At 40.8% G+C, this 22,083-nt stretch overlaps 2 protein-coding genes across 5 annotated transcripts; both read left to right on the top strand.

Moving 5' to 3' along the window:
• The first annotated feature begins 1,103 nt into the window (after positions 1 to 1,103).
• LOC115158433 (zinc finger protein 2) lies at positions 1,104 to 12,819 on the top strand. Of its 2 annotated transcripts, none has more exons than XM_029707377.1 (6): positions 1,104 to 1,198; positions 4,646 to 4,719; positions 4,855 to 5,052; positions 6,523 to 6,768; positions 11,652 to 11,772; positions 12,031 to 12,819. In XM_029707377.1, exons 1-6 carry the CDS (start codon positions 1,138 to 1,140, stop codon positions 12,372 to 12,374), a joined length of 1,044 nt encoding a protein of 347 aa, XP_029563237.1. In that variant the 5' UTR covers positions 1,104 to 1,137; the 3' UTR covers positions 12,375 to 12,819. The 2 variants fall into 2 exon arrangements, with proteins under 2 accessions (XP_029563237.1, XP_029563238.1); XM_029707378.1 differs by lacking the exon at positions 1,104 to 1,198 and adding an exon at positions 3,480 to 3,865.
• LOC115158432 (zinc finger protein 883-like) lies at positions 12,814 to 18,945 on the top strand. 3 transcript variants are annotated; one of them, XM_029707375.1, is made up of 7 exons: positions 12,814 to 12,894; positions 13,462 to 13,539; positions 14,260 to 14,339; positions 14,482 to 14,685; positions 14,778 to 15,005; positions 17,047 to 17,167; positions 17,314 to 18,945. In XM_029707375.1, exons 3-7 carry the CDS (start codon positions 14,289 to 14,291, stop codon positions 18,576 to 18,578), a joined length of 1,869 nt encoding a protein of 622 aa, XP_029563235.1. In that variant the 5' UTR covers positions 12,814 to 12,894; positions 13,462 to 13,539; positions 14,260 to 14,288; the 3' UTR covers positions 18,579 to 18,945. The 3 variants fall into 3 exon arrangements, with proteins under 3 accessions (XP_029563235.1, XP_029563233.1, XP_029563236.1); XM_029707373.1 differs by lacking the exon at positions 13,462 to 13,539 and having other exon boundaries at positions 12,824 to 12,894; XM_029707376.1 differs by lacking the exons at positions 12,814 to 12,894; positions 17,314 to 18,945 and having other exon boundaries at positions 13,463 to 13,539; positions 17,078 to 17,149.
• The last annotated feature ends 3,138 nt before the right edge of the window (positions 18,946 to 22,083 follow it).

Here is a 22,083-nt window from a genome sequence, read left to right as displayed (position 1 = left end):
TGGACTGATCATGTCAACATATTTTCAAAATCTTAGCTAGCAGTCATCATCATGAATCAAGTCAACAATCTACTGGCAAATCTTTTTTAATCCTTGTCATATGAAGATAAATAATGAAGAGAAATTATAGAAAAAATGTATCGGTGCTAATCGGCCATTGGACATAAACATTACACAAGTTGGAAATCGCAAATTCCACAATTTGTGGTTTGTAAGGAATCTGTGACAGTGGCTAACAGCAAGCATTGCAAAGCAATCACTAGCCTGCTAATCAAGGGAGTGGCTGTATGGTCCCAAATCTAGGATTAAGGGGCTCTTTTCCCCAAATAAAAATGATAAACATTCAACATTGGCCATGCTGTCAATGAAGCATGATTTGTGCCATGCGAAACTTGACTTCAGTGAGTTCAAGTCAAATGGGAAATCGGGAATAAACGAGCTCAGACTGGGAAAATACGTTTTCAACTTCATTAGACCTTTTTCCAGCACAGATGCGCGAGACTCTTGGCTGCAGTAAGAAAACCATCGCCATCTGCGGCCATTCAACATAGCCTAGATTTACGTTGTTATTACTTCTAAACAAAACTTTTTTGGGTTCTCATGCAATTATGTTTTGATTCTTGATTGAACAGTCACTAATATTATATTTGATTGTGATCTTTGTAAAATAGCCAAAGAGACACTTTACTGCTTGAAGTGAAAGTGTTTAAAAAAAAAGTCTAATACTGTTGATTTGCGATGATGACACAAACATATTAAGCAGGACATTCATACGAGCCTTAAAATCCAATTATAATCCAAAAGTAGTATGACATGCACTCAAGCAACATCTAAATATGTTTTTTTTGCTGGCGTTCTGTAAGAACTCCCCCATGTTCTGCCACCAACTTTCGCGCATCTCCATCGTGCCGCAATGTTTGCAAACACAGAAAGGGGTCTAACGGGGGTTCTGTTCTTGTTGGTACATTGGTCTCGTTCAAATTAATTGAAGACATGCCTTTTCGTTCTTTTGACGTGCCAATTGCAGGGAAGTATGATTCACTTTCATGTATGCCCAGCAGAGGTAGCAAAAAATACCCTTTAAAGGAAAGGAATGTATTTTCAAATTCTGGTATTTTGGTCTTTTCGAGCTTCCGTATGTGCAACCGCAATAATATTCCCCGAGTCTCGGATACTTCTGAAAACATCCATGTTACAGGTAAATATATTTTTATGTGTATATATTTATCTAAACATATATGAACTTTATTGCCATTTGATGACAAGTTGGTTGTGTAGTTAGCTGTACAAGCCATCATTTTGCCAAATAGAACCTGATTATCTAGCTAGAATATAATAGATTGCTATCTAGCTACAAGCCAACGTAAGCTTTTGGGCAATTCCACGTACTAGTATACAAAATATAAATAAACGCAACATGCAAAAATGTCAAAGATTTTACTGAGTTACAGTTAATAAGGTATTCAGTCAATATAAATAAATACATTAGGCCCTAATCAATGATTTTCACATGCCTGGGAATACAGCTATGCATTTGTTGGTCAAAAATACCTACAAAAAAAGGTAGAGGCGTGGATCAAAACCAGTCGGTGTCTGGTGTGACCACCATTTGCCTCATGCAGCACAACACATCTCATTCGCATAGAGTTGATCAGGCTGTTTGTGGAATATTGTCCCACTCCTCTTCAATGGCTGTGCTAAGTGGCTGAATATTGTCGGGAACTGGAACACGCTGTCGCACACGTCCAAAGCATCCCAAACATGCTCAATGGGTGAAATGATGGTGAGTATGCAGGCCATGGAAAACTGGGACATTTTCCAACATCCAGGAATTGTGTACAGAGCCTTGCGTGACAATGAGCCTCAGGATCTCATCATGGTATGTCTGCATTCAAATTGCCATTGATTAAAATGCAATTGTGTTCGTTGTCCATAGCTTATGCTTGCGCATACCATAACCCCACCATTGAGCACTCTGTTCACAACGTTGACATCAGCAAACTGCTCACCACACGACGCCATACACAATGTCTGCCATCTGCCCGATATCGTTGAAACCGTGATTCATCCGTGAAGAGCGCACTTCTACAACGTGCAGTGGCCATCAAATGTGAGCGTTTGCTCACTGAAGTCAGTTACAACTCCGCACTGCAGTTTGGTCAAAACCCAGGTGAGGACGACGAGCACGCAGATGAGCTTCCCTGATACGGTTTCTGACAGTTTGTGCAGAAATTCTTTGTTTGTGCAAACCCACTGTTTTATCAGCTGTCTGGGTGGCTGGTCTCAGATGATCCCGCAGATGAAGAAGCCGGGTGTGGAGTCCTGGGCTGGCGTGGTTACACGTGCTCAGCGTTTGTGAGGCCGTTTGGACGCACTGCCATATTCTCGAAAACTACTTTGGAGGTGGTTTAGGGTAGCGACATTAACATTAAATTCTCTAGCAACTGCTCTGGTGCACATTCCTGCACTCACCATGACAAAATTCCACACTCCCTCAGAACTTGAGACATCTGTGGCATTGTGTTGTGACAAAACTGCACATTTTAGTGGGTTTTTATTGTCCCTTGATCATGCTGTTTAATCAGTTTCCCGATATTCCACGAATGTCAGGTGGATGGATTATCTTGGCAAAGGAGAAATACTCACAAACTGGCATGTAAACACATTTTGCGCACAAAACTGGAGAGAAATAAGCTTTTTGTGTATATATACTTTTTGGGTCCATTTTCCAACCTGTTAGGTACATAATCCTAACAGGGTGGAAATTTGGAACCTAAATTAGCCATAGCTCTGTGAGTGAGCAAGATTAAGCTAGCATAATGGTGAAAACTTGCATTGGATTTTAACTTCTCCATCAAACATCGAGAGAATTGCGCTGGATTGGATAGCAGCCAGTTTACTGGCTCCTGACCAATTCTGCTATTTTGTGGTGGGGGGGGAGCACTGATCTTGACTGTTTTTGTACATAATGTTTCCTCCATTTCCTATGACCGAAAAGAGCTTCTGAACATCAGAACAGCGATCATTAACCTTGATTTGGATAAAGATTTATACTTCAACAAGTCTGAGGCGCACAACATGTTGCTCACCCCCGGACCAGGCCCCAAAGCTTGATTATTAGTTGATTATTTGAATCAGCTGTGTAGTGCTAGGGCAAAAAACTAAATTAATTTGGGAAAGCCTGGGCTAAGCGTAGCTGGGGAGGAAGTGTAGTTTGTCAACTGGAGGCACACACAGTGTATGGATCTGTGCAAATCTGTTACAGTAAGTATATTTTTAATTTGAAACATTCTTTCTTGCTGATATCAAAGATAAAGGCCAAATGTTTAGAAACCCGTATCATAAGTGATGATTATTGATGTTTGTAAACATTAAAACAGCGTCGGGATTGTAGTTCACATGGATCCAGGCGTGGGTGAAGCTGACCGCTGAAAACTCTAGGGAGAAGGCAGAATGCTGCCTGGGGTTTTCTAGAGCTACATTAGGACCAACGTATAGTAGTTCTTAGGAGCATGTCATATTGGGTGTCAAATGAAAGCTACGGGTTTGGTCATTCATAATCAAATGCAGCTGTGATATCATAGTGGATCTATCCCTCTTTGGAATTTTGAATCCATATCCACTTGAAAGTTTTGTACAGAAACTTTGAAGACGGTCACTGATTGGCTGGGGGAGGAACACACGTGTGTGTGAGTGTTTGATTTAGCAAATGCAGTTGTTTTCAAGGGGTGAATTAATTGATTGTAAACATCTTGATACTAGTAGTGTTGTAATAAAGATTAATTCAAATGTCCAGTCATTCCACTCAAACGTTTTATTCACAGATTGTCTCCATGCCACTGACAAATGCTGAAAAGCAAAAAAGGTAAAAGACTAAAGAAGGGAAGTAATGAGGTCAAAGAGAAGCTTAAAACAGAATACATTTTCTTTGTTCAAAGTATGTTTCTTGTGTTGTGAGTTTTGTCATTTACCCTTTCAAATGTCCATACAAATTGGTAAAATAATACACTATTACCGTGAGAGCATAAATTACATTTCCACCTGTGTAACTATTCAGGCTACATCATCATGAATATAATGACATTCAAATCCATAATTATTCATTTCTGTGGAGTACAAATCCGGGCCCATGATGTCATTTCATTACCATAGTTCTGTTACTGTGTGTTAATTCACTTCACTTAATGTAGTTTGATAACCAAAGGTTGTTTTTCAAACTAAAGTTGATATTGCTGACTGCCCATTCTTTCTGCAGACATCTTTGCATTATAATTTGGAGCAGATATTTACGTTTTTTTGAAAACTTCATTCTGTTACCAAACTGCATCTGCACAGTTCTTTTACAAACCATACCGTTCTATACTCAAGGACTATGTTTAACAATGTCCACTGGAAATGTTAACAAAACACATTTACTTAAACTTTGCAATTAATAGTTTTTTGGCATACATAGAAAGATATGTGTCTGAGCATAATTCTGTTACTTTGGAATTGCCCTTAAGCTAACATCAGGGGAAGGTAGCTTAGCGGTTAAGAGCGTTGGGCCAGAAATGGAAAAATCACTCGTTTGAATCCCAGACCCAACAAGGTACTTAATCCTAAATGATCTAACTCAACATTTGGGGGTTTGTTTTGTTATTGACAGGTCACGAGTCTATTCATCATCTACTGAAGATGGATCAATATGGGAGATGTGAAAGCAGTGATCAGCCAGAAGAAGTTAACCCACATTTTTATTCATTCTTCAAAATTATAAAATATTTAGTTTTACATTAAACTAATCGGCTATCCATGAACAAGTTTTATTGGTCAAATTGAGTTTAGTCTTCTAACACCAACCATGGTCTGTTCTAGGATCACTCACTGCATTGGAGTGAGGTTAAAGAGGAGGCTGAAGAATGTCCGATTTCAGCTGTGTCGTTAGGAGTTGAAACATCCCAGGTTTGTCAAAAGGAGGACCCCGATGAACAAGAGCCTTCCTTTGACACAGTTTCAGACATACATGGAGTCGCAGAGCAGGAGTGTGGACATAAAGGCATGACACATCTAAAGGTAAGTATCTGTAACACTGCAAGCCCACTTACAAGGCCCAGAGGTGTTAGAATTACAGTGCCAGTCAAAAGTTTGGACACCTACTCATTCAATGGTTTCAAAGTAGCCACCCTTTGCTTTGATAACAGCTTTGCAAACTCTTGGCATTCTCTCAACCAGTTTCACCTGGAATGCTTTTCCAATAGTCTTGAAGGAGTATGCTGAGCACCTGTTGGCTGCTTTTCCTTCAGTCTGCGGTCCAACTCATCCCAAACCATCTCAATTGGGTTGAGATCAGGTGATTGTGGAGGCCAGGTCATCTGATGCAGCACTCAATCACTCTCCTTCTTGGTCAAATAGCTCTTACCCAGCTTGAAGGTGTGTTTTGGGTCATTGTCCTGTTGAAAAATAAATGATAGTCCCACTAAGCACAAACCAGATGGGATGGTGTATCGCTGCAGAATGCTGTGGTAGCCATGCTGCTTAAGTGTGCATTTAATTCAAAATAAATCACTGACAGTGTCACCAGCAAAGCACCATCACACCACCTCCTCCATGCTTCACCGTGGGAACCACACATGCAGAGATCATCCGTTCATCTACTCTGCGTCTCACAAAGACACAGCGGTTGGAACCAAAAATCTCAAATTTGGACTCATCAGACCAAAGGACAGATTTCCACCGGTCTAATGTCCATTGCTTGTGTTTTTTGGCCCAAGCAACTCTTCTTCTCATTGGTGTCCTTTAGTAGTGGTTTCTTTGAAGCAATTCGGTCATGAATCTCTATATTAACTGTTCAGATGTCTCTTAATTGAGCTCTGTGAAGCAATTAATTTGGGCTGCAATTTCTGAGGCTCTAATTAACTTATCCTCTGCAGCAGAGGTAACTCTGGGTCTTACCTGTGGCGGCGGTCCCATGAGAGACAGTTTCATCATAGCTCTTGATGGTTTTTGTGACTGCACTTGAAACTTTCAAAGTTCTTGAAATTTTTCATATTGACTGACCTTCATATCTTAAAGTAATGATGGACTGTCGTTTCTCTTTGTTTATTTGAGCTGTTCTTGCCATAATTTGGACTTGGTCTTTTGCCAAATAGGGCTGTCTTCTATATACCACCCCTACCTTGTCACAACACAACTGATTGGCTCAAACGCATTAAGAAGGAAAGAAATTCCACAAATTAACTTTTAACAAGGCACACCTGTTAATTGAAATGCATTAGAGGTGACTACCTTTATAAAGCTGGTTGAGAGAATGCCAAGGTTGTGCAAAGCTGTCAAGGCAAAGGGTGGCTACTTTGAAGAATATTAAATATAAAATATATTTTGATTTAACTTTTTGGGGTTACTACCTGATTCCATATGTGTTATTTCATAGTTTTGATGTCTTCACTACTATTCTACAATGTAGAAAATAGTCAAAATAAAGAGAAACCCTGGAATGAGTAGGTGTGTCCAAACTTGTCACTGGTACTTTGTTTTCTCTGTCAGGTGCTGCCTTCTCCAGTCCCAGTCAAAGAGGAGTCTGAAGAATGCTCCCTTCTGCCAGTAGATGAAGAGGAAGTCGCCCTATTTACAGTGAAGAAGGAAGAGGATGAAGACTGGTTGAAGTCAGGAGATGAGGATGTTGTGAAAGTGTCAGTGCCTTGGGAACCGTTGGAAACAACATCATCATCATCATCATGCTCCGATACAGAGGATACAGAGGACAGTGAGATGGAAAGTGATAATGTACAGGTGAGTTCAAGCATTTAATAACGTACTGAGTGAAATACACACTTTGAGATGTTTTGTAGGGTTAGCTTCTTGTAGGGCCATACTAAAAGTTAATTCATTCCACTAGTTGTTTTCACCATTCTGCACCCTACCTATTATACGCTGTGTACCACAAATCTAGCTTTCAGTCTTCATTCTTTCTGCCACTATGTGACTGCATATGGAGTGGGCTACAGACATATACAAGAAGTAGGCCAGGTATAGGTGTGGCGACAATGTCTACATTTAAGCATATAGCTTCATAATAAAGTTAAGATTTCACAAACACAAAGCATAGCTTTCTTGAGCAGCTACTAGCTTGAGTGCTGGGCCTAGTTAGTATTCAGCCAATTCTTAAAGGTAGCCCACTGGGCAAAAAACTTGTTGAATCAATGCAATTTGGCAACGTATTGTGACGTGGCTTCAGAAAGTATTAATTCCCCTTGACTTATTCCACATTTTGTTGTTACCACCTGAATTCAACATTTATTCAAATTATTTTTTTCTCTCACCACTCTACACACAATACCCCATAATGACAAAGTGAAAACATGTTTTAAGAAATGTTAGCAAATTTATTGAACATGAAATACAGAAATGTCTCATTTACATAAGTATTCACACCCTTGAGTCAATACATGTTAGAATCACCTGTGCAGCGAATACAGCTGTGAGTCTTTCTGGGTAAGTCTAAGAGCTTTAAACACCTTGATTGTACAATATTTGCACATTATTTTTTTTAATTATTCAAGCTCTGACAAGTTGGTTGTTGATCTTTGCTAGACAGCCATTTAAGTCTTGCCATCGATTTTTCAAGCCAATTTGAAGTCAAAACTGTAACTACGCCACTCTGGAACATTCAATGTCGTCTTGGTAAGCAACTCCAGTGTAGATTTGGCCTTAGGTTATTTTAGGTTATTGTCCTGCTGAAAGGTGCATTTGTTTCCCAGTGTCTGTTGGAAAGCATACTTTTTTGTTGTTGTTGCCTGAGCTTGGCTCTATTCAGTTTCCTTTTTATCCTACAAATCTCCCTAGTCCTTGCCGATGACAATCATACCCATAACATAATGCAGCCACCACCATGCTTGAATATATGAAGAGTGGTACTCGGTGATGTTGTTGGATTTCCCCCAAGCATAACACTTTGTATTCATTGCCGTGAAGTACATTTCTTTGCCACATTTTTGGCAGTTTTACTTTTGTGCATTATTGCAAAAAGGCTGCATGTTTTGGAATAGTTGTATTCTGTACAGGCTACTAAGCAATACTAAGCTAAATGACAATATTCTGCCCTTGAATTGCATTCCCATGCAAAACTAGACAGATGGCTAACAACTAAGTCTTCAATAAAACTCCCAAGGTGTGACTTTTCTTGAATGAATATATTGAAAACGTTTGTTGTGAAACTGCAAAATACAGAAAATAATATACTTTAGTATTCAATTCAAATCGACATATTGTAGCTGTACATTATACCTTTTAAGTTGAAGTTGCATGAAAATACAAAGCACGTGCCAAGGTATCATGCATCTGGCATGATGCCAAACCATATAGCTAATTGTTACTCATATGGTAATTGGCTAACTCCTTTCATTACTCTAATAATGTACAACCATCTCTGTAGAATAACAAAGCATATTACACTAGAAACAGTAACAAAACTTCAGTATTGTATGTTTTACAATTCGTTTACATGACGCATGAGCAAAGTAATACAGCTGCCGGCATACATGAAAGGCATTGCAACCAACCAACATTGATATGTAAACAATTCTATCAATAACAAGATTATCATCACTAGCTAAATGCTTGAATCGAACTTACAAACAAATATTTTCCGAGGCTGAAGCGTGACAAGAAATAGCTACACTGAAAGACCTGCACCGTAGCGTTGTTTTTAGCTGTTTCGATGCGTGCAGAATGAATTCTCTACTTCCTGTTTGCGTACAGTCTTTCTAAGTACCAGAAAGCTCCACTAGGGGGCGACTAACACCATGGAACACAATGAAAATCCATCTTAACCATTGTAATAAAATGATCTGTTAGCTTCTAACAGGATGGCAGCACAGACAATGTTGTTGATCCATCAACAGTTATCTCCTATCACAGCCATTAAACTCACCATTGGGCTCATGGTGTAATCCCTGAGTGGTTTCCTTCCTCTCCGGCAACTGAGTTGGAAGGACGCCTGTATCTTTGTAGTGACTGGGTGTATTGATACACCAGCCAAAGTATAAAGAAGAACTTTACCATGCTCAAAGGGATATTCAATGTCGGCTTTATTTAAAAATGTTACCCATCTGCCAATAGGTTCCCTTTGCAAGGCATTGGAAAACCTCCCTTTGTGGTTGAACACTATTGCACACAGAATGAGTCAATGCAACGTATTATGTGACTGGTTCAGCACATTTTTACGCCTGAACTTATTTAGGCTTGCCTCAAGAAAGGGGTTGAATACTTGTTGACTCGCGATATCTCTGCTTTTCAATATTAATTAAATCATTATTAATTTGACATTATGGGGTATTATGAGTGACACATCTACATTTTTTTTTTAAATTCCGGCAGTAGCAGAGCTACTGGGAAACTTTGATGGGGTGGGGGCCACAAAAAGACGGAACTCATCATGAGTGGCCGCAGTGGCTCATGGGTCTGCGTACCCACATCCAATGTTGATATTTGATTGCGTTGTCAACCACACACAATTCAATATGACTTTCGTAATAACTTTAAGCTAAGGCTATTTTCTTTATCTTACAAGCTAATGTAAAGGTATTTATTGAAACTTAAAATGAGTAACACATCCATGGCCATATTTTGAGGTTACGGTAACTATAAATGTCTTTATGGAATCATAGAAAGCGTGCATGTTCAAGATAGCATGCAAAGGTCGCAGGTCTGGAGATCTTCACACAGATCTTGCTATAATAATCTGCACAGAATCTCAGAACAGAATTGATTGCATTATGTACTTTTAATGTAATCTCTAACTGCAATCCAGGTCATTTGGTTGTGCTATTAGATAAAGCACAGTGATAACACATTAAGTTGTTTTATAAATACAAAATATCTGACATTGTATTCCCATTTGAACTTTGCTGTGCTTTTAAATGCCTGAAAGCACACTGATAACACATTTACACTGAGTATACCAAACAGGAACACCTTCCTAATATTTAGTTGCACCCCCCCACACTTTTGCCCTCAACAGCCTCAATTCGTCGGGGCATGGAATCTACAAGATGTCAAAAGCGTTCCACAGGGATGCTGGCCAATGTTGACTCCAATGCTTGCCCCAGTTCTTAGGTTGGCTGGATGTCCTTTGGGTGGTGGACCATTCTTAATAAATAAGGGAAACTGTTGAGCATGAAAAAACCAGCAGCATTGCAGTTCTCAAATCAAACTTTATTTGTCACATGCGCCGAATACAACAAGTGTAGACTTTACCGTGAAATGCTTACTTACAAGCTCTTAACCAACAGTGCAGTTCAAGAAGAAGCAAATATTTACCAAGTAGACTAAAATAAAAAGTAATAATAAAAAATAATAATAAAAAATAACAATAACGAGGCTATATACAGGCACCGGTACCGAGTCAGTGTGCGGGAGTACAGGCTAGTTGAGGTAATCTGTACATGCATGTTGGGGCGAAGTGACTATGCATAGGTAACAAACAGCAAGTAGCAGCAGTGTACAAAAGGAGGGGGGGTCAATGTAAATTGTCCAGTGGCGATTTTATGAATTGTTCAGCGGTCTTATGGCTTGGGGGTAGAAGCTGTTGAAGAGCCTTTTGGCCCAAGACTTGGCGCTCCGTTACCGCTTGCCATGCGGTAGCAGAGAAAAGTCTATAACTTACTTGGGTGACTGGAGTCTCTGACAATTTTATGGGCTTTCCTCTGACACCGCCTATTATATAGGTCCTGGATGGCAGGAAGCTTTGCCCCAGTGATGTGCTGGGCCGTTCGCACTACCCTCTGTAGCGCCTTATGGTCAGATGCCGAGCAGTTGCCATACCAGACGGTGATGCAACCGGTCAGGATGCTCTCGATGGTGCAACTGTAGAACCTTTTGGGGATCTGGGGACCCATGCCAAATCTTTTCAGTCTCCTGAGGGGGAATATGCTTTGTCGTGCCCTCTTCACGACTGTCTTGGCGTGTTTGGACCATGGTAGTTCATTTGTGATGTGGACACCAAGGAACTTGAAAGTCTCGACCCGCTCAACTACAGCCTCGTCGCTGTTAATGGGGGTGTGTTCGGCCCGCCTTTTCCTGGAGTCCACGATCAGCTCCTTAGTCTTGCTCACATTGAGGGAGAGGTTGTTGTCCTCACACAACACTGTCAGTTCTCCGAAAACCTCCCTATAGGCCGTTTCATTGTTGTCAGTGATCAGGCCTACCACTGTTGTGTCGTCAGCAAACTTAATGATGGTGTTGGAGTCGTGCCTGGCCGTGCAGTCATGGCCAAGTTCTTGACACAAACCGGTGCACCTGGCACCTACTACCAAAACCAGTTCAAAGGCACTTACATTTTTTGTCTTGCCCATTCACCCTCTGAATGGCCCACATGTCATGGAAAGAGCAGGTGTTCTTAATGTCTTGTATACTCAGTGTAGATGACAACTAATCCAAAAATCTGACATTTTTATTCTATTGGAATTCAATTGTTCTTTTAGATGTTTGAAAGTATAGTGATAACACATTGGGAATTCAACAAACTTCTGGCTGTCTTTTTGAGCGGGTGAATAAAGGTTAAACTCTCATTGATCAACGTCTCAACCAAATATTACACCTTGAAATGACGTTGTGTGCCCAGTGGGAACTGACTTTATGACTGAACTGAATCCCCCCTCATCTCTGCTTCAAAGGACTGTGAAAACCATGAGCATGACGTTTCAAGAGGAGTGAAGATGAAAGATTGCAGCAGAACATCATTGGATCCAGGGACGGTACCAGATAGAGATGAGAAAGCTAATGCTGTTGATTTCAGTGAGTACCATTGGTGGGGTGGGTTGCAGTTATTGTCTAGATATAATAATGTGTTACATGTAAATGACAAATGTTTCATTGCTCATTAACTAGCTCACTGGGCACAAACATCAATTCAACATCTATTCCACGTTGGTTCAACGTCATTCCATTGAAATGACGTGGAAACAACATTGGTTCAACCAGTGTGTGCCCAGTGGAATGGCTCTAATGGAGTAGAACTTGAGTTCATTTGATGTTCTTCTCACTTTCCTGTAGGTGGCTTTGAAGGGGGGTCCTCCTTCTACCCCTGCCCCCATTGTGCAATCGGCTTCACCATAGAACGCTTTTTCCTTGGGCACCTGAAGAGGGACCACCCTAAAGATTACATTGAAATGCTGAAGACTGGGAAAATCAAAGCCTATAAAAGAGGGAGTTTACGGGTGACCCCAGCCACATGCCCGCAATGTGGCAAGAGCTTCACCAATAAATATGTTATGCAAACGCATCAGAGGACTCATGCAGGGAAGAAATCCTATCACTGTGCAGACTGTGGGAAGAGCTTTGTCTACGCTGATGCACTTAAAAGACACAGATGGACTCACGCTGGGGAGAGCATATAAATGCTCTTGAGTGTGGCAAAGGATTCAGCGGACGAACCAGTCTGACCAGCCATGAAATGATCCATACAGGAGAGGGACCATTTAAATGCCCTGTGGAGGGGAAATGATTCAATCAGGACGTAACTTAAAACGTCACCAACGATTCTGTGTAAAGACCGAGTAAAGTTGTAACGGAAGTACATATATGATCTTTAGTGAGTAGGTGTCAGAGGATTGCAATAAAAATAACATATTATAAATATATAATAATGTAACTGATGTAATACACTGCCACCTAATTAAGTATGTTATTGGTACATTGGTCTAGTTGAAAATGTAAATCATTCAAGACAGGCCTTTTCCTTTTCTGACGTAGGATTCATGGTAGTAGATTCATGTAAATGTATGCCCAGCAGGTGGCAGTAAAATACATTTTTAAAGGAAAATAAAATATTTTCAAATTGGTCTTTCCGAGATTCCGTATGTGCAACCTTATACATATCTAAATCTCAGGGAATATTACTATGTAACTAGCAAGCAGGTAAATATATTTTTCTTGTTTATATGAGCTTTATTGCCTTTTGGTGACAAGTTAGGTATGTAGCTAACTATACAATCTATCTGTTTGCGAGCTATAACAGATCATTTTAGTTAGCTAACGTTAGCTAGTATGCTTTAGGGCAGTTCCACGTACCAGTACAGTACCGGTATAACAAAGAGTAGCCATAGATGTTTGAAGACTAGGTATTTTGAAGGACCCATTAGGACCAACGTGTGTAGTTCATAGGAGCATGTAAAATGAAAGCTAAGAGTGCGTGTCTGACGTACTTCATTATTAAATGCAGCTGGGATATCATTGTGGATCTAACTAGCTAGCTAGCTATCCCGCTTTGGACTTTTCGAATCCACCTCCACTTGAAAGCGTTTGACTTAATGAGGTTCTCGTATTAGCAAGCGAGGAACAATTACAGTTGTGTGTTCTTTCTCGAATGCAGTTCTTGAAGGGGTGAATTAATTGATTGTAAAAATCTTCATACTAACGTTAGTGTTGTAATAAAGATTCATTCAATTGTCCATCAGTCATTCCGCTCAAATGTATTATTCACAGATTGTCACCATGCCACTGACAAATGCTGAAAAGCAAAGAAGATACAGGCAAAGACTAAAGGAGAAGGGGAGTTATGAGGTCAAAGAAAAATACTTAACGGAATGTGTTTTAAATCACAGGCTAAAATACAGAACATGTATGTTGTGTTTTGTAATTTACCTTTAAAGTTTAGAAACACATTACTAAAAGAAGAAATTACCTTGTTGAGAGCATATATTACATATTTCTACCTATGTAACTATTCAGGCTACATCATCATGAATATAATGACATTCAAACCCATAATTATTGATTTCTGTGGAGTACAAATCAGGGACCAATGATGTCATTCCATTACCATAGTTCTGTTACTGTGTGTTAATTTACTTCACTTAATGTAGTTTGATAACCAAAGGTTGTTTTTCAAACAAAAGTTGATATTGCTGACTGCCCATTCTTTCTGCAGACATCTTTGCATTATAATTTGGAGCAGATATTTACGTTTTTGGAAAATGCCTTCATTCTTACCGTCATTCTGTTACTAAACTTGGCATCTGCACAGTTCTTTAATAAACCATACCACTCTATGCACAATTACTACTTTTAACAATGCCCTCTGAAAATGTACTTAAACTTTGCAGTGAATTGTTTTTGTTTGACATACATTTAAAGTGAAACGTCTGACTCAGTATAATTCTGTTATTGTGGAATTGCACTTTAGCTACCATCAACATTGGTGTCATTGTTGACTTTCATATGGGCTTTGTTGATCCTTGTGATCTAACTAAACATTTGGGTGGGTTGTTTTGTTATTGACAGGTCACGGGTCTGTTCATCATCTGCTGAAGATGGATCAATATGGGAAATGTGAAAGCAGTGATCAGCCAGAAGAGCTTTTTGTAGGTTAACCCACACTTCATGCATTCTTCAAAATGAGAAGCAATTTCATTATACAATATCTAAAACGAGCGGCTATTCATTAACAAGTTTTAATGGTCAAATATATGTTAATCTTTTAACATCAACCATGGTCTGTTCTAGGATCACTCACTGCATTGGAGGCAGGTCAAAGAGGAGGCTGATGAACTCCAGATTTCAACTGTGCCATTAAGAGTTGAAACGTCCCAGGTTTGTCAAAATGAGGACCCTGATGAACAAGATACCTCCTTTAATCCACTTTCAGACATCCATGGAGTCACAGAGCAAGAGTGTGGACATAAAAGCATGACTTACCTGAAAGTAAAGGTAAGTGCCTCCTTAACACTGCAAGCCCATTTACGAGGCCCTGAGTTATTGTTAGAATGATGATGCTGAATGAATTATGTTTTCTCTGTCAGGTGCTGCCTTCTCCAGTCCCAGTCAAAGAGGAGTCTGAAGAATGCTCCCTTCTGCCAGTAGATGAAGAGGAAGTTGCCTTAATTACAGTTAAGGAAGAAGAGAATGATGACTGGTTGAAGTCAGAAGATGAGGATGTTGTGAAAGTGCCAGTGCCTTGGGAACCGTTGGAAACATCATCATCATGCTCGGATACAGAGGACAGTGAGATGGAAAGTGATAATGTGCGGGTGAGTTCAAGCATTTAATAACGTACTTAGTGAAATACACACTGATATGTTTTGTAGGGTTAGCTTCTTGTAGGTTCAAACTAAAGGTGTCTTCATTCCTAGTTGTTTTGACCGTTCTGCACCTTACAGTGAGGGAAAAAAGTATTTGATCCCCTGCTGATTTTGTACGTTTGCCCACTGACAAAGAAATGATCGGTCTATAATTTTAATGGTAGCTTTATTTGAACAGTGAGAGACAGAATAACAACAAAAAATATCCACAACAATGCATGTCAAAAATGTTATGAATTGATTTGCATTTTAATGAGGGAAATAAGTATTTGACCCCTCTGCAAAACATGACTTAGTACTTGGTGGCAAAACCCTTGTTGGCAATCACAGAGGTCAGATGTTTCTTGTAGTTGGCCACCAGGTTTGCACACATCTCAGGAGGGATTTTGTCCCACTCCTCTTTGCAGATCTTCTCCAAGTCATTAAGGTTTTGAGGCTGACGTTTGGCAACTCGAACCTTCAGCTCCCTCCACAGATTTTCTATGGGATTAAGGTCTGGAGACTGGCTAGGCCACTCCAGGACCTTAATGTGCTTCTTCTTGAGCCACTCCTTTGTTGTCTTGGCCGTGTGTTTTGTGTTATTGTCATGCTGGAATACCCATCCACAACCCATTTTCAATGCCCTGGCTGAGGGAAAGAGGTTCTCACCCAAGATTTGACGATACATGGCCCTGTCCATTGTCCCTTTGATGCGGTGAAGTTGTCCTATCCCCTTAGCAGAAAAACATCCCCAAAGCATAATGTTTCCACCTCCATGTTTGACGGTGGGGATGGTGTTCTTGGGGTCATAGGCAGCATTCCTCCTCCTCCAAACACGGCGAGTTGAGTTGAAGCCAAAGAGCTCCATTTTGGTCTCATCTGACCACAACACTTTCACCCAGTTGTCCTCTGAATCATTCAGATGTTCATTGGCAAACTTCAGACGGGCATGTATATGTGCTTTCTTGAGCAGGGGGACCTTGCGGGCGCTGCAGGATTTCAGTCCTTCACGGCGTAGTGTGTTACCAATTGTTTTCTTGGTGACTATGGTCCCAGCTGCCTTGAGATCATTGACAAGATCCTCCCGTGTAGTTCTGGGCTGATTCCTCACCATTCTCATGATCATTGCAACTCCACGAGGTGAGATCTTGCATGGAACCCCAGGCCGGGGGAGATTGACAGTTGTTTTGTGTTTCTTCCATTTGCGAATAATTGCACCAGCTGTTGTCACCTTCTCACCAAGCTGCTTGGCGATGGTCTTGTAGCCCATTCCAGCCTTGTGTAGGTCTACAATCTTGTCCCTGACATCCTTGGAGAGATCTTTGTTCTTGGCCATGGTGGAGAGTTTGTAATCTGATTGATTGATTGCTTCTGTGGACAGGTGTCTTTTATACAGGTAACAAGCTGAGATTAGGAGCACTCCCTTTAAGAGTGTGCTCCTAATCTCAGCTCGTTACCTGTATAAAAGACACCTGAGAGCCAGAAATCTTTCTGATTGAGAGGGGGTGAAATACTTATTTCCCTCATTAAAATGCAAATAAATTTATACCATTTTTGTCATGCGTTTTTCTGGATTCGTTTGTTGTTATTCTGTCTCTCACTGTTCAAATAAACCTACCATTAAAATTATAGACTGATCATTTCTTTGTCAGTGGGCAAACGTACAAAATCAGCAGGGGATCAAATACTTTTTTCCCCCACTGTACCTATTAAAAGCTGTGTACCCCAAACCACAAACCTAGCTTTCAACCTTCATTCTTTCTGACACTATGTGACTGCATTTGGAGTGGGCTACTGACATATACAAGAAGTAGGCCAGGTATAGGTATGGTGACAATGTCTAAATTTAAGCCTATAGCTTCATAATTAAGTTAAGATTTCACAAACACAAAGCATAGCTTTCTTGAGCAGCTACTAGCTTGAGTGCTGGGCCTATTTAGTATTCCGCCAATTCTTGAAAATACTGTAACTGACTTTCTGACTGAATACCCGCCTCATTTCTGCTTCTAAGGACTGTGAAAACAATGAGCATGACATTTCAGGAGGATTGAAGATTGAAGATTGCAGCAAGACATCATTTGATCCAGGGACGACACTAGATACAGATGAGAAAGCTAATGCTGCTGATTTCAGTGAGTACCATTGGTGGGGTGGGTTTCAGTTATGGTGTAGAGATATAATGTGTTACATGTACATAACACGTTTCATTTCTCAATAACTATTGCTCTATAATGAAATAAAACTGTAGTTCATTTGATGTTTTTATCCTGTCCTTTAGGTGACTCTAAAAAGGAGTCCTCCTCCTTCTACCCATGCCCTCATTGTAGGCTCGGTTTCACCATAGAACGCTTTTTTCACGGGCACCTCAAGAGGGCCCACCCTGAAGAGTACATCACTCTGCTAAAGTTTCAGAAAATCATAGCAACCCAAGCCACGTGCCCACAATGTGGCAAGAGCTTCTCCAATAAATATGTTATGAAAACACATCAGAAGAGTCACACAGGAGAGAAACCATATCATTGTGCAGACTGTGGGAATAACTACGTCTTCGCTGATTCACTCAAAAAACACAGATGTGGGAAAGGATTACGAAGACAAACCCATTTGACCAGCTATGAAATGATCCCCACAGTAGAGAGACCATATACATGCGTTCAGTGTGGAAAAGGATACAGATTTCAAACCCAACTGACTAGCCATGAAAAGAGCCACACAGGAGAGAGACCATATAAATGCTCTCAGTGTGGAAAAGAATACAGAAGACCAGCCCATCTAAAAAGACATCAAATGACCCACACTGAAGAGAGGCCATATGATTGCCTCAGGTGTAAAAAGTCATTCTACCGGCCGGAAACTCTAAAAGCACACCAGAAAACCCATACAGGAGAAAAGCCTTATCGGTGCTCTCAGTGTGACAAATGTTTTGGCTTTTCCAGGGATCTTAAGAGACATCAGTTGACACATACAAGGGAGACCCACACTGGACAGAGGTCCTATGATGTCCACGAGTGTAAGAAGTCCTCCGGCCAGCTGGAAGCCTTCAATGCACACCAGAAAACACACAAAGTAGAAAAGCCTAAGCCTTATCAGTGCTCTCATTGTGACAAATGTTTCGGCTTTTCCAGAGATCTTAGAAGACATCAGTTGACACATACAGGGGAGAAACCGTTTAGTTGCCCCCAATGTGAAAAATGTTTCGGTAGAAAATGGGAATTGACTTACCACCAACGGACACACAGCGGAGAGAGGCCTTACCACTGCTCTGAGTGTGGACAGAGCTTTAGCCTAAGGGGGAACTTTAAACGCCACCAGCAGAGCCACACAGGGAAGAAGACGTTTCACTGCACTCAGTGTGACAAGAGTTTCTTCAGAGCGGCTCACCTGAAAACCCATCTCCTCATTCACAATAGAACCAAAACAGTGGTCTGCTCTAACTGTGGAAAAGGGTTCAACCATGACGGGAACTTAAAACGTCACCAACGATTCTGTATGAAGACAGAGCAAAATTGTAATGCACCCCCATCTGTAGAAGTACAGATATGATATTTAGTGTGGTGTCAGAGGATGGGAATAAATAACATATTACGAATGATATAATAATGTACTATAATGCCATCTCATTATAAGTCTGTTCTTCTTGGTACATTTATCTCTAGTTCAAAATCATTTAAGAGACAGGCCTTTTTGTTCTCTGATGACTGTAGGGGAGTAGAATTCACTTTCATGTATGCCCATTAGGTGGCAGTAAAATAGGAAAGTATTTTTACACGGAGTGGTACTTTCTACTTTTTGAGATTATGTATGTGCAACCAGAATAATATTAGCTGACTCTCTGATACTCCTGAAAATCATCCATGTAACTAGCTAAAGGTAAAGATATTTCTGAATATATATATATATATATATATATATATATATATATATATATATATATATTTAAACATGAGCTTTATAAAGCCATTTGAGGACAAATTGGGTGTGTAGCTGACTATACAAGCCTTATTATGTTTGCCAGATAGAATAAATTAGGGCAATTCCACATAGCGTTACTAGTCGTTTCAAATAGGGTGCTAGTACGGTATAACAAAGAGAGTAGCTAGCTATGTATGTTTGAAACTGTCTAAAGACCCATGTGGACCAACATGTGAAGTTCATACGAGCATCAAGTTGGGTGTCAAATAAAAGCTAAGAGTGTCTGTTTGTCTGTGTGTGTTCTGTTATAATAAAATGTAGCTGGGATATCTTTGTGGATCTGTCCCTCTTTGGACATTTCTAATCCACCTCCACTTGAAAGCGTTTGACTTCGGGTCATTGATTGGCAAGGAAGAACACAAACATAGTTGTATGTTTGAAATGCAGTTCTTGAAGGGGTGAATCAATTGATGGTAAATATATTGATAGTAGTGTTGTAATAAAGATTCATTCAATTGTCCGTCTTTTCACTCAGATGTATTATTCACAGGTGTCACCATGCCACTGACAAATTCTGAAAAACAAAATAGACTAAAAGAAGAAAATGTAGGTTAATGCTTTGTGAGTAAAAATAAATAAAAAATCTATTACCCTTTCAAAGGTCCATACGATGACATGACCTTTGATGAGAGCATACCTAATTTTTACCTCTAACTATTTAGGCTACATCATCATGAATAGAATGACAATCGAATATATAATTATGCATTTCTGTGTAGTACAAATCAGGGACCCAGGATGTCATTCTCTTACCAGGTATGAATCCACTTCACTTAAAGTAGTTTGCGTCTGCACAGTTCTTTAACAAGCCATACAACTTTTTGAACAAGGAATATGTAGCCTACTTTAAACACTGTCCACTGAAAACATGACAGAAACACATTTACTTAAACTTGAATTGTTTTTGTTTGACATTCATTTCAAAGTGAACAATATGAGTCTCCATATAATCCTGTTACTATGGAATGGCCCTTTAGCTAATATCAACATTGGTGCCATTAGCTAGGTTTCCATCCAATTGGTGATAGATTTTCATGCGAATGTTGTTGAACCTTTATGAGCATGTTTCCACCAAATGTACTTTTGCACACAAAATGTCGTTTCACACACATCTTCATGTACCGAATTAAAAAAAAGAATAATCGAAAAGTCAAATCAAAGTTTATTTGTCACGTGCGCCAAATACAACAGTAGAAAAGCCTACAGTGAAATGCTTACTTACAGGCTCTAACCAATAGTGCGAAAAAAAAGGTGTGTGTGTAGGTAAGTAAAGAAATAAAACAGTAAAAAGACATTTGAAAATAACAGTAGCAAGGCTATATACAGACACCGGTAAGTCAGGCTTATTGAGGTAGTATGTACATGTGGGTATGGTTAAAGTGACTATGCATATATGATGAACAGAGAGTAGCAGTAGCGAAAAAAGAGGGGTTGGCGGGTGGTGGGACACAATGCAGATAGCCCGGTTAGCCAATGTGCGGGAGCACTGGTTGGTCGGGACAATTGAGGTAGTAAGTACATGAATGTATAGTTAAAGTGACTATGCATATAAGATAAACAGAGAGTAGAGGGGGGGGGGCACACAATGCAAATAGTCTGGGTAACCATTTGGTTACCTGTTCAGGAGTCTTATGGCTTGGGGGTAAAAACTGTTGAGAAGCCTTTTTGTCCTAGACTTGGCACTCCGGTACCGCTTGCCATGCGGTAGTAGAGAGTCTATGACTGGGGTGGCTGGTGTCTTTGACAATTTTCAGGGCCTTCCTCTGACACCGCCTAGTGTAGAGGTCCTGAATGGCAGGCAGCTTTGCCCCAGTGATGTACTGGGCCGTACGCACTACCCTCTGAAGTGCCTTGCAGCCGAGCAATTGCCGTACCAGGCAGTGATGCAACCGGTCGGGATGCTCTCGATGTTGCAGCTGTAGAACCTTTTGAGGATCTCAGGACCCATGCCAAATCTTTTTAGTTTCCTGAGGGGGAATAGGCTTTGTCGTGCCCTCTTCACGACTGTCTTGGTGTGTTTGGACCATTCTAATTTGTTGTTGATGTGGACACCAAGGAATTTGAAGCTCTCAACCTGCTCCACTGCAGCCCCGTCGATGAGAATGGGGACGTGCTCGGTGCTCCTTTTCCTGTAGTCCACAATCATCTCCTTAGTCTTGGTCACGTTGAGGGATAGCTTGTTATTCTGGCACCACATGGCCAGGTCTCTGACCTCCTCCCTATAGGCTGTCTCGTCGTTGTCGGTGATCAGGCCTACCACTGTTGTGTCGTCTGCAAACTTAATGATGGTGTTGGAGTCGTGCCTGGCCATGCAGTCGTGGGTGAACAGGGAGTACAGGAGGGGACTGAGCACGCACCCCTGGGGAGCTCCAGTGTTGAGGATCAGCGTGGCAGATGTGTTGCTACCTACCCTCACCACCTGGGGGCGGCCCGTCAGGAAGTCCAGGATCCAGTTGCAGAGGGAGGTGTTTAGTCCCAGGTTCCTTAGCTTAGTGATGAGCTTTGAGGGTACTATGGTATTGAACGCTGAGCTGTAGTCAATGAATAGCATTCTCACATAGGTGTTCCTTTTGTCCAGGTGGGAAAGGGCAGTGTGGAGTGCAATAGAGATTGCATCATCTGTGGATCTGTTTGGGCGGTATGCAAATTGGGGTGGGTCTAGGGTTTCTGGGATAATGGTGTTGATGTGAGCCATTACCAGCCTTTCAAAGCACTTCATGGCTTCGGACGTGAGTGCTACGGGTCTGTAGTCATTTAGGCAGGTTGCCTTTGTGTTCTTGGGCACAGGGACTATGGTGGTCTGCTTGAAACATGTTGGTATTACAGACTCAATCAGGGACATGTTGAAAATGTCAGTGTAGACACCTGCTAGTTGGTCAGCACATGCCTGGAGCACACGTCCTGGTAATCCGTCTGGCCCCGCAGCCTTGTGTATGGTGACCTGTTTAAAGGTCTTACTCACGTCGGCTACGGAGAGCGTGATCACACAGTCGTCCGGAACAGCTGATGCTCTCATGCATGCCTCAGTGTTATTTGCCTCGAAGAGAGCATAGAAGTGATTTAGCTCGTCTGGTAG

The sequence above is a fragment of the Salmo trutta genome, chromosome 22, assembly GCF_901001165.1.
Source record: "Salmo trutta chromosome 22, fSalTru1.1, whole genome shotgun sequence".
Lineage (NCBI taxonomy): Eukaryota > Metazoa > Chordata > Actinopteri > Salmoniformes > Salmonidae > Salmo > Salmo trutta.
Note: the sequence above shows the minus strand (reverse complement) of the source record. Positions and strands in the feature narration are given on the sequence as shown.